Source organism: Thunnus thynnus, chromosome 10 (genome assembly GCF_963924715.1).
Source record: "Thunnus thynnus chromosome 10, fThuThy2.1, whole genome shotgun sequence".
NCBI classification, from domain to species: Eukaryota; Metazoa; Chordata; class Actinopteri; order Scombriformes; family Scombridae; genus Thunnus; species Thunnus thynnus.
The window spans coordinates 6,700,217-6,717,479 of NC_089526.1; the positions used below are offsets into that span (position 1 = coordinate 6,700,217).

Below are 17,263 nucleotides of genomic sequence, written 5' to 3' on the forward strand. Positions count from 1 at the left end.
GTTATTTTCTCCTCGTTCTTCTTCATTCTGAATGGGACATAATGTCAGTTTTGCTCTTGGGTTGAGTCATTTGCTCTGACATTTTAAAGATAATTTGGATATTTTGGACATTTTGGATAATAAATTGTGTCTGACATGGTTTTTCCACAAAAAAAGTTCAATCACATCCTTACAAACTGACCTTAAAACATCATCTACTCTTTCTCCTTCTTTGAAAAGTCCAGAATATATGAAGATGCAAATATTTCACACTTCAAAACATGTCTCCTATAAGTCCATATGTGTACTGGAGGCTTTAAGTTTCCACATCACACTTGTGTAAGTTGCATACTGGACCCCAGTTGGCTCCAAAATTGTTGTGATGTCACAAATCATGCTCATAAGTACATTAAACTCAGATTTTCTGTGACCAAAGAGAAACTTTCTTCTTTAAACAGATGAAAACAACCAAACTCTGGACATAGATCATTCTGGTCAGTGAAGCTCAAATATCCAACTGAAGGAACGAGCAGAAAAACACATTGTTGACTGGAGACAGTTAAAGTCCTAACTGTCTATGCAGAGTTGGTTTATCACCCTGTACAGCGACCACATAACCTCTAGCATTTTGAGCCATATAGTGCCCATCACAGTATTCCAGAAACTCAAAGTCCAATGTGACATTTCCATGAACCAAGCGCATTAAGGTCATAATAATTTTCACATGATTATAACAGCAACAGTCAACAAATGTATCTCTGTGACTCACACAGGATAGGCTAATCACATCACCCACTCCAGCTGTGCGTAAAGGCACTATGAGCGCGAAAGGTGCGTTAGAGGACCCCCCCATGGCACATTATCAGAGAAGACTCGCCGTTGTTGTCTGTATCAGCATTTAAAAACTAATCCAGCAGTGAGGTGCACCTGCACGCAGATTAGTTTTAATCCAGACTAAAAAGATCCAGAGTCTGTATTTTTGTGTGGAGGCATTTGGGTGAAATTACGCACAGGCTGCAATGGAGATAATTAAACTCGTTTTGATAGTTGTCCTTCTTCTAACAAATGTTTTCTGTCAAGATATGGATGCTGAGAACTGGAGAGAAACCATCAGAGAGGTAAGACTTTTCACACATTTGTAAATTATTGTTTTTTCCCCATTCATGAATAACGTATTTTTAGGCACCTGGTGTTTCTCCAAAGATGAAAAGATGGAAAAGTCTTTAAACTCAGAACAACTGGACAATCTTTTACGCTATCAGCTCTTGCTAAAATGAGATTATTTACTCCCAATACATTTGTCTTTAAGATAATCACGCAGTACTTCTTTGCGCTTTCTCTTTCACGCAAGAACAAATGGCCAGACTCTGAACTAATTCAAGGTATAGTAATGAGAATGAACAGAAAACCAGGACCACGCCGATATCTCGGGCTCTCGGGGAAGAAAGACTCTGGTGAGGGTCTCTGATGCCTTTTTAAATGAGTAAATATATGAAAGGAACACAGATTACTCATTGTATTTCTTTCCTCCCAAACAGCAAAGACGCGTGCAGCACGTAAACGTAAGTATTATTTGCAAGACTTCAGTATTAAAATGTCAATTATAAGGTGCAGGAATTGGATAAAGGAATTAAGCAGCGGTGATGAATGTCTCATTTTAACAAAAGTTTCATCCCACAGGGCATAAATTTCAAACCTTTGTGGGTCTGATGGGTAAAAGGAGCTTTGATGATCAAGGTAGGACACTTCCAGCAGCGACATTAAATATACTGAAGGGACATTTCAGTGGAAATCTGCCTGGTAACAGCTGATTTCATCCCTGCAGGAGCCCTGTGAGCTGCACAGATGACTGAGGATCCAAGTTTCTCATTTCAGACTGACTACTAAAGGTTTTTTTTGGTTTGTCTGTCATGCCATGTTTCATAAGAGTTGTGACACTACCGCCAATGCTGATAACATTTGGTCAAACAGTGCCATCTAGTGGTGAAAAAACATGCATTACAGTTTTAACAGTAATATTGTAATTATATTAAATAATGTGTTAAATCACCACCTCACAATGAGTGTTAAGTTTCCATAATAAACCCACCTCACTCCTCAATATCATCACAGGTTTATTAAGTGACTTTGTACAATACAAATGAAAAATAAAATTAAAAATACAGAGATGGAGTACATAGCCAAAGCAAAATGTGGTGTTGACTCTTCATTTCTCACTGTTCGCAGTGACAGAAATATTGTTGTTGGGTTTGTTTAGGTTGTTTTTTTTTGTTTTTTTTCTGCGTCCAGGATCACTGTTATATATGAAAGTATATTTTTTTTATAAACAGTGGACGCTGCTCTTGAGTCTCTGAGGATTTTCTAAACATACAAAAGAAGTTATTACTTCAGCTGGCTCGGTATATATAAAAATAAACTAAAGTGAAATATAACACTTATGACATTATAAATGGTGGTCCAAGGCTAGTGGAGATAGCTAAATACAGAGGAAAACGAAAGCGTTACGTTTCAGAAATAAGAAGCTTTAGCCATTATTTGAATCTATAAAAAGGCCCAAGGTGCATTTTATTGATTTTTCTTACTTTCAGGTTTTTCTGTTGACACCGTTTCTTTTTTTTTTAGGCTGTTGCACTGATAGGAGGCAGGTTAAAAGGTTTACTGGGTACACTCAAAACAAAACAGAAAGGATTAGTTAATGCCTTGTCTTCTTCTTCTTGCTTCGATACATGATGGAAGATCAGGTTAATGTTCAAATACTCTTACTGTCTTTCCTGTAAACAAATACAATTCACCAGAACTTGATTGTACAACAGTCAGACACATCAGTCATTTAAAAGCAACCTTGGGAGGAAAAGAGAGCAGCAGGTGGGGGCGGGGACAGTATTCAGTAATAACAACAACAATAATAATAATAATATAATAATAACATCAATAATAATTAAAATAATAATATGGGTTTGGCCTTTTCTAAAATGGGGTTACTTTTTTTTCTGTTGTTAAGGTAAACACATTCTTTGATGATGATGAGTCCCGAAGCAGCGAGGGGGCTCTGTGGTGGCGGTTCTGACTGTACATGCAGACCCCCCCTCCACCCCGCCCCCCCCCCACACACACACCCACATATACCCCCAGTACTCCCTCTAGTGGCTGGGAGCAGGAACACAGCTGTGCTGGCAGACAGAGCAGGAGGAGGAGGAGGAGGAGGAAGAGAGGAGGAGGAAGAGAGGGGGAGGGAGGAAGAAAGGGGAAAGATGATGGGATGGGGTGGGATGGGGTGGGGGTGTCAGTGCCACACGCTGGTGTCCTGACCGGCAACGTTGGCAAACAAAATTAACTTGAGTTGGGGTGGTCCTGCCGACTGTCTTTTAAAAGATCTTGCCTTTCTTTTTGTTTTTCTCCAGAGTCCTGCAGAAGAGGAAACACACACAATCAGTGACTTCATTTAAATCAGCTGTTCAATCAGCTCTACAAACATCACTTTGTACATTTAATGAATTACACTATTGAGTTGATGCATTGATATGCTGTATTCCTACATATATGTTATATACAGTATATAGCTAAACAAGACGTCTACGACCAGTTCAGTACAGAGTGATTCTTCTTCCTAGTTTGAATCTGAATAATTTTGGAAGGCCTGAAGTGGTAAAATTATCCAGAAATTCACAAGTAAAAAAAAAGCAAAGTTTAGAGAAATATCTGAAGTAATAAATTAAATTTTGTGATCATCTCACGACCCGCAGCGTGAGTGTAACTGGTCTACAGGCATGCAACTGATTTTATTTTCAGAATGAGTTAATCAAAGAATGATTCTTAATTTGTTTGTCTATGAAAGAAGTCTAAATTAAAAACACATGTCCATCACAAAATACCAGAGCAATAAACTGATCTCTCTTTGATGTAGTGATTTTGTTTTGGACTGGTGTTACATATCTGTTATTTTGTCCACACTCTGTTGCTGATAACTAATCAAGATTTAAAGGTTGTGTTCAATCCAGAATTGTGTCAGCCCCATTTTCAATGTAAAATGAAACATTCTCCTACAAATGGGTCAGATGGGATGGATGGATTATTTACCCTCCACTGACATGAGCGACTTTTGATCTACAGCAGCAGTCAAAAGTTTGGACAAACGTTCGGTGTGTCCAAACGTTTGACTGCTACTACTATGTAAACCCAACAGTGCATGAATTTGTGCGTATTCTGAAATCTTAAACGCACACACTTGGGTTTATTAAAACAGACAGCTGAACCATAAAAAGAGTAACGAGTGACGGTGAGAGTCGGTGGTACCTGGAGGCCTCCAGTTTCTGCTGCTCCAGGCGCTGCTGGGCCTCCCAGTTTGCTCTCTCATCCTCAAACATGCGTCTCTTCTCCTCCAGCTCCTTGTGCTGAGCTTCCAGGTTCTTCTTCATCTGCTCATGACGTCGCTGAAGCTACAGAGACACCAGACGGAGGAAGACGTAATTTATACTCAAAAGCACCGGTCGAAAAACTGAACACAGCACATAAACTGCAAAACATGTGAACTACAGAGCTTTTTATACAATACAATACTCTCCTCAGTTATAATGAATGCAGAGAGAAACCTTTAAACAGACGATATTGTAAGAGGCTCACTGAGCTGTAATACTTCCAAGCTTAAAAACAAATTAAGATTATGGAAAATGCATGAACAGACTGTTTTGTTTTTTTACCTCAAGAGAAATAACATTGCAAGTTATCATTAAATTCACATGAAAGTATGATTAACATTACATTTATTTATTTTAAGCTTCAATTCTGGCTTTGACTTGATCTTCTATCTTTTATATTTTTATGTTTAATTTAAATTGTCCCAGATCAGCATGCTGTACAAGAAACAAACAAGTCATTTTAATTATTGATACATCTATAATTGTTCTGCTTCTACACACTTTTTACGTAACAAGGAACTTCTTTCATATCTTCAATGTTTCCCTTATCTGAATATATTTCGTAATGTACATGCTGTGATGCAATTTCATTTTGCTGCAATAATCTAAACTCATGGAAATAGGAACAAAGGATTACTTGTATCCCTTACAGGCAGTGCTACAGTCGGCAGCTCACATACACACACACACACGCTCTTTTATTTAAATAAACAATTTCAGAGACATAAAACAGACGCTCACAAAAGCGGGAACTGACAAACACAACCTTCATTTAGACACTCACACTTGTAACTGCTGAAACATGTCTGCACAAGAGGAAGGAATGGGCCCAGACAGCGATGAGTAACTTCACCAGGGCATGACCTGTGATATTTATTAACCCAGGTGTGTGTGTGTGTGTGTTTTTTTACCTCTGCTTCAGAGTCTTTGAGCTTCTGCACTTTCTCCTTGACTTTCATCTCAAACACCTGCTCCATCTCCATCTCCATCTTCTTCATTTTAGTCACGTGCTCTCGCCTCTCCTCCTCCATCTGGGCCAGAGGACTCCTGTACGGAGAGAAACGCACAAAAAAACACACACACACAGATTTAGACGAGCACTAGCACTGGTTTACTCATCAATAAGGAACAGTAATGCCACCTATTGTTAGCGTTGTCACGATAGCAGTATCAACATTAATAAAAAACTACTTAATTTAGTTTAACAAGCTGACAAATTTCACCCAGTTTGTTCTGAAAACTGAAATCCATGTCAGCATCTGCTCTTGAGGTCATGCACATTGGAATACTTTACAAGAGAGAAAAAAAAGATGACAGAAGGGAAAGGAGGAGGAGGAGGAGTAGGAGGAGAAGAACAGAAAGAGCCGGATTCTGGTTTTAAAGAGGGGAAGTCAGGTCAAACACCTGAAAACATGCCAACTGGATCCCAGTCCATTTAAACTGGCAGATTTCTTTCTCTTCCAGAGTCATCAGAAGACAAGAAACTGACTTTAAAACCATTGTTGAAGACAAGTTTGATGTTTTTACTTTGTTTGTCTTGAATTGTATCGTGACAACATTATAAGCCCTCGTTTCCCCCCGGGAATACGACAATGTCGGGGTACAGGAGGAAAACAGACAGGAAGAGGTTCAGTTTTTAGGAATGACGGGATCCGACAAGGCTGTGACAGGAACAGGAAACCTCAAACAACCGTTTAAACATCTCTGAGAACCAGGAGGAGGACCCGAAAGCTAATGCAAAAGGAACCTGTGAACACTGACAGGTGGAGTGCAGGTGGCGGGTTAAATGTTAGTAAAGCTAACACCGGGATGTTTCGTTGCAGTACGAGTGAGCAGAGACCCGTCATGAAATGAAATATGCGGAGAGGTTACCTGTGATTATGAGGGATATGTTGGAGGAGTGATGCCTGATTTATCCTCATTTTTTGTGCTCAGGAAGGAACAAGAGGAAACTATACAATCTTTAAACCACGTTATGCCATAAATTTTGGGTTTATGTTTGTCTGAGACGTCATTTTTTAGTATATTTCTACGTCTCCTGATATTAAAGTTTAAAGGTTAGGCTTTGTAGTAATCCTTTAACCATTTTAGGGTAAATACACAGCAATTTGTTACTAATAAAGTGAGGCTAACAGACAAGGAAGTACTTGATAATATCTGAAGAAAGTAGGAGGAAAGCCATATAGAGAGGCTAGGTGTGATGATAAGACTTAATAGTTTTATACTTATTATAACAGATGAGTGACAGGAACTTAACTTAAAGTGGACTGCTTTCATTTTAACATGATTGTGTATCTCATAAATGCTGGTAACCTCTCCGAACACTTCATGTGCAGGTCTCCGTTATCAATCCAAGCAGGGCTACTAGCAGCGGCAGGTGAAAAGCAGCGAATATGAATATACCAGTGGAGGGAAAAAAACAAAGTTAAGCCTTCAAATAAGATACATAAGGAAGTGTGGCAATTCACAGTTTTCCTCCCGCTGCTGCTCCTGGAAACTTCTGCTAACAGGGTGGGGGGGCGGGGCGGGGAAGTTGAAGGGGAAAGCAGAGTCTAGTCAACAGGAGAGGAGAGATGACGCAGCCAAAAGAGGTTGAACAGAGGAAGGATACAGAGAATGAACATCTGAAACAAGGGGCTGAAAAATAAGTGAACGAAAACAACAAAAAAAAGACCACTTACATTCCTTCAACTGTGTCAAGTCTAAAAAATAAAAACACATACAACCAAACACACACACACACACACAAACACGCACGCACACACACACACACACACACACACAGCATGCGATGATGAGGTCATGCACTGAAATGAAACTACAGTCCGTGTTGTGTGATTCATACTACTTTACGCTGCAAATGGAAAAAAAAAAAAAAGAAAGCGTGGAAAAAATAACAATGTGGGCTTTGTGAGCTGGGTGTCAAATACATTAGCAGCTGCACGTTAGCATCAGCGGTGTGAGGCTTCTGCTCGGCTGAAGAGCTGGAACTTTAGTTTAGTGTATTAGCCGGCTGTTTGTGACTACGTGAGTGAGGAAGCAGCATGGTGCTTTGAATTACGCTTTGCATATTTGTGTGCAAAGTAGTCCGGCGAGGGGCTACGACTTTGAGTGCTTGAGTGTGCGAGCAGGAGACCAACGGGACAAATGAATGAAATAATGAACCTTCAACTCGCTTATATCCGGTTGCTTTGAATCTAAATACATGATTGAGATAAGAGCAAGTAATGTGAAAACACCTGTGATCACTTTCTACAGGCCACACGTCAGTCGTGTTGCTTTATGAATGAATCCTACTCAGATTAACACAATATCTAAAGCCCACAAAACACATTTTATCAAACATATATAAAATGAGATGACACATGTAGTTTTAACTACTTATTTGCAACATCTGTACCTGTAAAAATTTGGTGATACAGTAATATCCCACACTTTCATAGGCTTGTAAATTAGCTTAATAAACTAGAGACTGATGTAGGAGTTCCTCTTCTGTTCAATTCTCAATCTTAATAATCAAGACAGCACGATTTCAAAGCAGACTTGACCTGCCTGTATTCCACTACAACCACTGTCTCCAGTGTTCAGAGTCCAGGACTTACTTGGTGGACAGTTGTCCTTTAGCCCTGTTGTTGTCCACTCCGTTGTAGGTGACAGCAGCCAGCTTCCTGCTGCGGTAATTTTCATAATGGACGTTGTTTGTCACGTCCTTCAGGTCCTGCATGTGAGTTCTGGGGAAGGACGAACATAGAATTTGAAATATTTTAAAATGCTCTCTGAGTAACACTAAAAACACAGTCAAACAATAATATGAATCAACCCTTTCATAGATAAAACACTTTCTACTATCAAAGACTCTGCACTGCTTTCCTCAGAAACCACTTAAACAGCCTTTTATCAACTGGCTGTCTGATTGAAGTATTTATTCAGTGTACTTGATATAGATTCCTTATCCTTGTTGTATTTTTAGTACCTGATGAGCATATCCCTGAGGATGGTGAAGTCACAGTGGTCACTGTTTTCAACTAGGAGGGAAAAAACAAGAAGTCAGTCTTTATACTTAATATATTAGCAAATTATCAGAATATAAATATGTAATCTTGTTTGTATCCTGGACACCAAACACCAGAAACCCTTTCACTGTGATGCATTTAACACTGTACGACAATGACGAATGCTGTCCGGCCATGATGTTTAGAGACGTTCGTACATGTTGGATAAGTACACAACACTCTTATCTTTATTATACTTGGGGTTGAAGTCCTTTATTGTTTTTATCAGCTGCCCAGATTAGTTTAGATAATGAACTTCTTTGTTTCTTTAATTGCATGTGTGTGTGGTGATATTCAACTAACTTATCATTCATACCTTCTGCAACCCCCCAGGGGTATTGTCTCCCTCTGACCCTCTTGCCGTTCACCTCGATGATGGTGTTGCTTCCTACCACAGCTAGCGGCAACTTGTCCTGGCAAAAGAAGAACATTTGGTATAAGTTAACACAAGTGTATGAGTCTAGTTTTATAACAAATGAGCTCACTGCTGTAATATGATACGTGGACCCAGCAGGTGACACACAGTACCTTGATCTTCTTCACCAGCCTGTTCTCTTCTTCGTCATCCGTCTCGGGGAACTCGTAGATCTTGATTTTGTGCTCTTGGATTTCCCGCATGATCTAGAAAGAAAAGAGGAGAACTTTTAGCGACTTCTGGTAGATACTAAACAGGTACCACCATAGTCTGATGTTGAGCAAGCAAGTAATTTAATCTAAATCAATCTTAATCAATTCTTGCTTTAAAGCTGAAGTATATGATGCTTTCAGTTGAGACATCATCATATGATTCTGTATGCGCTGTCACATAATGGTACATTTCTGTGGTCACATGCTCTCCATACTCTGCTGTTCAGGAATGTTGATTTGGCTTTTTGAGTCACATCTGTAAAGCTGATGACAAATTCATAGTTTATTACTTCAGTACAACAACTTAAAAACGTGAAACTAGATGCAACACAATGTTTACTGTAGTTTAAATGCAGCTTTCAGTTTTCTATCTAGTGCTAATATAGTGACTTCATACTGGGTTTTTAACGTAGAGATGCCCTTTTGTTTGTCATCTTTTTCTCATCTGTTTTAAAAATGATGATTTTAATGTTACTTGATGCTTTCCTCATTTAAAATGACTTGATCTCAACTCAAAGTTCAGTATGTCCCACAAAAGCAAAGAGGAAAATTCTAGTTTTTAACATCTATCCTGTGTATTTTACAGAAAAACCTTCCACAGTGCAGGACATACTGACCATTGTTGTACAAACAGCTGTAAAAACCAAAGAAGGTGTTTTTTTTTTGTACTTTTAACTTGGCTTTGCTTCGTGACGCACAGCGTTGCCATTGTACCGAAGACCACAACAAGAAAAAAGCCTTCAGGATACTTTTTCTGCTGTAGTATGCAGCTGTGGAAACCACTGACCTGCTTCTTGAACTGTTGGCATTCCTCTGGGGTGAGGGTGTCTGCTTTGGCGATCAGCGGGATGACATTGACTTTCTCATGCAACCGTTTCATGAACTCGATGTCCAAGGGCTTCAATCTGCAGAGAGATAAAGACACAGTTTTACTGTTAAACTGTATTGGATTAATCTGTACCTAGTTTTGATACTTTAAAAACTGTACCAGCTGTACCAACAGTTGTGGTGTTTAGTCCTGTGTTACAACAGGAGGAAATAGGATAGTTTGGGGTTGACTGTCTGTCGGATTTAAGTATAGCTAGTGTCATTAGCTCTTCCTTAGACAGCTAAAGGATAAGTGGAGCTACACCAAATATAGAAATGTATCAGCAACGCTTGACTGATGTTTGTTATGTCTAAGAAAATGACCTTGTAGTCGTGAGAAAGCGCAGCTATTCTTGGCTGTTTTTTGAGCTGGATAAGTAACATGACGTGACTTGAGTTTCAGTTTCTGTGTTATACGTCTTATTTTTCATATAAAATATAATCTCATCTTCATTTGATTCTCTTAAGGCACAGTGGAAACATCCTGAAATCTGCCCTGAAGCAGAATTTGTTTTTAGTGGGTAGAGTGGGATGCATTTTTGTCATGTAGCCAACAGCCATGCAGGTCAATACACAACGCAGTGCTGCACTGACGCTCTTAAGAAAACCTGAATCCAACGGCTGATAGTGACTCCTTCTCTATCTATCAGATTAAAAGAGGAAGAATACATTGAAGATCAGTATTAACAGGCGACATAATTAATGGTGTTGCATACACAACGTTTATGATAACCTTTTATGATAAACCAGATGGTAAATAGAGACAGTTGGTCTGTCGAGAAGTCACTAAAACATCAGCGTGCCCTTTGTACTGCAGTAATTACACTGACAGTTCATTGCTGAATGTTGGATGATATTAATATTTCACCGATGTATTGTATCAGTAACATCTAAGTCAAAAGGATACTAATAAATTATGTATTAAGTACGATAAACAAAACAAACATGAAGGTCTGTTTTTCCCTACTTTGACCTAAACTGACCACAGGAACGTGCTGTTGTCAAGCTACAATGGAAAAAACCCAAAAACATCAACCGTCATGTGATTCAGTACCCATCAGCCTCAGCTAAACAATGTCTTCACTCAGAAGGAAGTGATATCAACCCTAAAAAAGCACATAATTTCCCAAATTGTCACATTTAGTTAGAAAACAAAAATCTAGCCAACATGAACTCATTTTTTTAACAATGAGCAACGTGCAGTAAAACCACAAGAAACAGAACAGAACAAATACAGTGTTTCATAATATATATCAACAGATATTCAGTATATTATTATCGAAAGGTTAAAATTCAAAATGTGCTGTATCAGATCTGAAATTCTCTCAACAGTGATCCTGACTTCTTGCCATCTTGTTCTGGTTTTTTGCTCCTTATTCACAATAAGCAATAAAATCTTTACTTGCTGTTTGGACATGCATTTTTGTTTTTAAATGTATTACATTTTGATGATCTTCTCTTATGTATGTAATTGTTTTCTTTCTTTCTTTTTTTGTGTGTATTGAGACAACATGTGTCTTTACACACAAAATAAACTTACTGCCTAATCAGGGTCATATGAAATCCATTTTAAATTTTTTCCAGATTCGGTTTTATTTTTTTCCCCCCAAAATCCCATGTTTTCTGTTTTGATTTCTCTGAATTCTGGGCTTTATGATTTAAGGACATTTTGTCATCAGAAAGAGTGTCTAATCGTGTGGTAATGGATAAATAAAAACCATAAATCACAGCTAAACACAGTAGAGACTTTCAGCATAGTGTTTTTTTTTCTGTTCATTTGGCTTGGACACTGTGCCTTAGTCTTATTATGGTTGGGAAAACCCTGACTTTTATAAATTGCATCCACATTTTGGCAAATTAACGATGTTCCACATTTTACATTTGATTCCAGTTTTATTATCAAATTCTGCGATTCCGTCTGTGCTTTCCATGGAAATCACAGGGCCCTACCTGATGTTCACAATGTCCCAACAATAAGCTCTTTTATTGGGGTTCAACCACAGTTTTGGAAAAGGCCGTGATTATTGATTTAATGGAGAATGGATGTGGGTGATTATTTTCCTTAATGAGTCATCCCTCCTCCACCACCAACGCTGTAGGAAAACCAGTCACCATAGTTCGACTGTGAGCTCAATATCCAGATTGTCTCTCGGTGATGGAGGTCATTGTGCTGCTGTGTGAGAGCAGTCGGCTGGTGTTACGAGGGGATGTGTGTGTGTGTCTGTGTTTGTCTGAGAACATATGCTGCCCATCCTCAAGGCTAAAAAGTACTCCTTGTCCGGGTACAGAGGACAAGCTTGCACAAACACAATGTCGCATAAAGGTCGGACATACTAAAAAAAAAAGGAGAAGAAAAATGAGGACAAAGAGGAGGACAGAGATTTCTTCTTCTTGTTGTTTACAGTAAGTCAACAGCATTAAGGGCATGTCAGTACGCCGTGTGCATTTGCACACTTGCAAACTGAGCAGCTCTACACAGCAGACACAAACAACACTATCCAGACCTACAACGCCAAACAGCAAATACTCCCATTTACTCCATTATGCTCCAGTATATTTTTAAAACATCAAGAGCCTTGGCCAGGAGCAAGCTTTCATATCAATATAAATTTAAAGGGGGATGTATTATATGTCTGATGTCTATCTTAAAGATGGTCAAAGTTCCAAAACTTGAGGTGAATGTATGTAAAAATGTTCCCTGCAAGACAAAAACCAGGGCTTCAGTCTGCTCTCAATGTTTTGTTTGCAATGTTTTTTTTTAAAAACTTTCCCGACAAGATGACATCAGCTTGACGTACATGCCCGTAATGGGTCATCAGTTCTGTAATCTTTGTTGCTAAGGCTGTTCATGTTGTCCATTCTCAAAATCCAGAGCTGATTTTGGCTTGAACATGAACGGATGTTTTTGACAAGTTGCCATTTTGTGTAAAGAACGGGAAAAAGAAGTGAAATCTTAGTAATTTTGTTTGTTTATGTTGCCTAACCAGTTAGAAAAGAGTGGGTTCATCAGAAGGGGGGGCCTTAAAGAGACAGGAGCTAAAACAGCCTGCTTCAGACAGAGGCTGAACTGAGGAGCTGCATAAAAGGACCAGTATAAGATAAATAAGAAGTTTTATGAACTGTAAATCATGCAAAGATGTTCCAGTAGAATCCCAGACTAAAAGTATGGACTTAGAAATGTGAATGATATGTCTCCTTTAAACCCATACTTGTATTTAAATATGTTATTCATCAAATACTAGCAACAGGAAATAAGTGCTTGAAGCCTCTTTTTTTCTCACTTTCACAACTCCCACACGTTTTGCTCTTTGACTGAATTCCAAAAAAGACTCGTACACTTCTTGTGAGAAAAGCAGATGAGCACATCAGAGCTGTCGTGTACCTATAGAAGAACCTGGTGGCTCGTGAATAATAAACATTACCATCAAAATTCCACACAGTCATCTCTTTTGAAACATTTAACGATCTGTATCACCTGATGGGAATTTTGCCAACATCCTCCCCCCTCCCCCCTTCCCCTTTTACAAGCCTTCGAGTTTAAACTCTTATTTTTACAAGACGAGACTCACTCTCACATTATCGTTTACAGCAGTGGCCAGGGGGGAGTAGTTGTAGGAGTAAAACAACACACATTTACCACACACAGTCAGGAGCTGCCCAGCATGACCACAGCTCGGTGCTGTTGACCACTGAGCTGTTCCTGAGGCAGTTGACGGATCAGCACCTTGCTGAAAATACTACGGGAGGAAAAGCTTTACTTGCTATCCGTCTCTAGACTTTCCAGACAGTTCAGGGATCCCAACCAGCAACTTTCCCTTCCAGTCACAAACCTGCCCTCTGACCTTTTGGGCACTGGCGACCCCCTCATTTCCCTTCTTTTTTAAACTCATTTCCTCTCACTGTTCACTCTTCCAACCTTTTCCTTTCTTGAGTCATATTTAGAGTCCTTACTTCCATCCTCTTTCTTTGTATTGATCAAGGCGGTGACATTTAAGAGCTTGAGTCCCACTGAGACAGCACCGTACTAACTACACAATCGCTGTGGCATGCTCCTAATAAAAGCGCCCACAAAAAAAGGTTGGGTTTTTTTTTTTGGTCTTTATATGCATTTGTCTCCCAGACTCACCCGTGTCCCGAGGGGGCTATGAAGTACAGGCAGCAGTGGATTCGGCTGTCAGGCATCTGTCTTCTATTCACCCGCGATTCTGAGTTCAGGTAGTCTTCAAACTTGCTGTCTATGTGGTCGATGATTGGCTGCCAGCTGCACGACACAAAACAAAGCTTCCATTAAGATGAAGATGCAGAAAGACCGCTGAATGACGAGAGGTGAACGGTTAGCTTTAGGCCTCGGTAGAAGTTTTGGAAATCTGAATGAAGCAATATTATCTGTGCTGAGATGAAGCATGGGGGGGGGGGATACTTACCAGTTGCTGTTGTCGACAGCATCTCCGAACCCTGGGGTGTCAACTATTGTGAGCAGCAGTTGGACACCGCCTTCCTTTATTAAAACTTTGGACTGCTCCACCTGACACAGGAGAAAGAATGACAGGCAGTGTTTCAGTAGCAACACAGCATAAATTTAAAAATGAAAAACACAACATAGAAGGAAGGGTGTAAAATCAATATCACAGTAAGCTAATAGCATCATATGTTTCACATAGAAAACATCTGACGCTAGCAGCGTGTAGCAACACGCCGTCTCACACTATGCTATTAGGTAACTATGCTGAGAAACCAGAAAAAGCACACAAGCATCTGGAGATAGCGATGCTGTCAGTCAAGAGCCAGACAGATAAAGCTCAGCACTTGAGGCACTTAAGATTCAGGACAACTTTGTGTAATTAGGGAAAATGAAGATAAGGGCGTTTATGGCAGTAGCTGACAGCGAGTCTGGCTTGTTTAAACCATGTGGAGATATTTACCGCATATCTTCCAAGAGTCAATCAAAGCTCATCATTGTCAAAAGTATTTTATCAAATTAAATCAGCTGTTCAGGGAGCCACAACAATTTTATAAAAATCCAAAAATAACAATAAATCTTCCCATCTTATCTGAGAGCTTTCTCACAAAACCCCCATAATTCTCATCCACTTATTATATCCAAATGGTTTTGATGTCAAAAAATGGGACTAAATCAGTTGGCATCAAGTATGGTGAGTTAAGAAGGATTTCAATAAAGCTGGTTCTCTAGAATCGTAACACTTTAAATCACAATATAATGATCATGTTATGTTGATTGTATTAAATTATGTATTCGTTATGTTTGTTAGGGCTTCAGCAGCTGCTGTGACTTAACCGACAAACCGCTAAGTTTAACATCACTGTATTTATCTTAAAAGACTCTGCGGCAGCTGATCTGCTTGGCAGCTATATGACTGAGAACACATGAAAACAAACTGATAATTAAGTGGGCATATATATGTCAGTGACACAGATGTGCTGTGAGACCGTACAGAATCTCTATCTGTTGGTTATGCGGCCACAATCTGGTCACATTTTAAAATAAGACTTCAAAATGATGGTTTGGATGCCTGCCGAAGCTGTTTTGTAGGGTAGAGAATCTTCCCAGCCGTAGTCAAAATGTAACAGCGTTGAACTGTGCAGTTTTTAAAACTCTGCTACTTTGTCTAGTTAGCGCAGTATCTAAAAAAGATTGGTGCCTGTGTGCGATTTTAACTCATTTTGCTAAAAATGTACCTGTACAGTCTTTTTGATTCGATGTGAAGGTCCAGGATACTCTGATGAATACAGGTCCGTTAGGAACAGAGAGTTGATCAATGTGGATTTTCCCAACCCTGACTCACCTGGAAAAAAGCAAAATGAGACGACAAATCAATATTTCCGCACCAATTGTGACTTGTATGGTTAGAATTTCGGCCTGTCTGTAAAAGCATTGCATTACTTGAGATAAAAAACTGAAAATGTATATTACAAAACGTATGTATGCCAAACAAATGTATGCCAACCCCCTCTGTATTCTACACACACACACACACAAAGATCACAGTTGACATCCTGAAGACAATCAAAGGTCATGTATCTATCCAGAGACGACACTGACATTTGCTCAAGACATTAAACCATTTGGGTTAACAGTAAAAAGGCAAAGGAAACAACACAGACAATGACTCATGTTATGTACCACTGAATGGCTGTGTGGTCCGGGAGGCTTCTCAAGCTTGGTTGGCCATTGTGTGCCTGGTTTCCAAGCTCCCAATGAAAAGGATCATTAGTGGAAATGACCACTGGCACTGCCTGTCTTGGCTGATGGCCACAAGTCAATATTTAACGAGCCACTATTTACACCAGAGCTACAGTCAAAGGCTAATGTGAGGAGCTCGCACTGTAGCGTTTGTTTATTGCACGTTTTATGCATGGCGTGTAACTGCGTTCTGGGTATGCGCTTGTTAAATATGAAGTGATGACAGGCCGAGTGAAAAAGAGCTGCTCTGCAATGTGTGAACTGAACAGGTTGTCGGGTCATGTGTTTCGTGAGGCACGGACAGACGTGCCAGTCGCTGGTGGTAATACCAGTCCCATCTCCTTCCTTCCCTTCCTCCATCTTTCATCCTCCTTTCCTCTTTCACACCACACTAGTGACGCATTCCGTTGCACAGCGGGGACATGTGGGCTCACAGCTCATCAGAGCCAAGAAAAGCTGAATATTGTGTGTCCGTGCAAGAGGGTGATACCATAAAAACAATGGCAAGCATTTAACTACGAACAAGCCCGGAGGACCTTCTCTACTTTCCTTGTTGCTTGATACAATGCCATTTTTTCTTTTCTGTAATCATTCCCAAAATGAAGCTATTTGTTGCAAGCACAGTGAAACATTCACAGTGCTTAGCGGACCGCTTGATCACCACCCAGAAATTTTTTTAAAAAGGGACACTGCAAGAGGATAGAAGCAGGCAAAATCCAAGTGCCTTATTATGATGCTGTTGTCATGTAAGTGACTAATAATAGCAATGAAGAAACAGCTCACTACAATGTATGGAAATTTATCAGCAGTACTGTAAGCAAAAATCCTACTAAGTGTTGTGAACGCAACGGGAGATGCGCTATTCTTAGAGGCATGCCGGGTACAAATTCTGTTGGTCCCACCACAGGAAATGGTTTTGACCCGAGGAAACATTTTCCCTCCAAACAGGGACTGATCAGCTGAGGAGGATCTTGGCCCGGTGACAACCACCACATCCAACAGTTTTAAAAGAATGTCTGCATTTTTGATTCGCTGAGCGCAGCTCTAGATAAATCCAACCCGAATGTTTGTGGGTTGGGAGACAGTGTCAAGGACCTGAAGTCAATATTAATTCAAATAAC

At 39.7% G+C, this 17,263-nt stretch overlaps 2 protein-coding genes across 2 annotated transcripts; one reads left to right on the forward strand and one right to left on the reverse strand.

The window, feature by feature from the left end:
* The first annotated feature begins 778 nt into the window (after nucleotides 1-778).
* On the forward strand, nucleotides 779-2,306 carry LOC137190919 (protachykinin). Its single transcript, XM_067600653.1, has 5 exons — nucleotides 779-1,097; nucleotides 1,331-1,433; nucleotides 1,518-1,541; nucleotides 1,660-1,716; nucleotides 1,805-2,306. The coding sequence occupies exons 1-5, from the start codon at nucleotides 999-1,001 to the stop codon at nucleotides 1,813-1,815; spliced, it is 294 nt and encodes a 97-aa protein (XP_067456754.1). The 5' UTR covers nucleotides 779-998; the 3' UTR covers nucleotides 1,816-2,306.
* On the reverse strand, nucleotides 2,081-15,772 carry septin7b (septin 7b; the record flags this gene model as incomplete). The annotated part of the gene is made up of 12 exons (XM_067600171.1): nucleotides 2,081-3,384; nucleotides 4,273-4,415; nucleotides 5,306-5,441; nucleotides 7,076-7,096; nucleotides 7,997-8,125; nucleotides 8,368-8,419; nucleotides 8,763-8,859; nucleotides 8,975-9,067; nucleotides 9,861-9,978; nucleotides 14,067-14,201; nucleotides 14,365-14,465; nucleotides 15,638-15,772. Coding segments are annotated over 12 exons (1,200 nt in total), but the record flags the coding sequence as incomplete, so codon positions are not given.
* Nucleotides 15,773-17,263: the final 1,491 nt, after the last annotated feature.

Excerpts from the sequence above, each read along its gene's own strand:
- LOC137190919 (XM_067600653.1), top strand. The coding sequence starts at position 999 with ATGGAGATAATTAAACTCGTTTTGATAGTTGTCCTTCTTCTAACAAAT. Across the intron at positions 1,098-1,330 it reads GGAGAGAAACCATCAGAGAG|AACAAATGGCCAGACTCTGA; the intron begins GTAAGACTTTTC and ends CTTTCACGCAAG. Across the intron at positions 1,542-1,659 it reads GACGCGTGCAGCACGTAAAC|GGCATAAATTTCAAACCTTT; the intron begins GTAAGTATTATT and ends TTCATCCCACAG.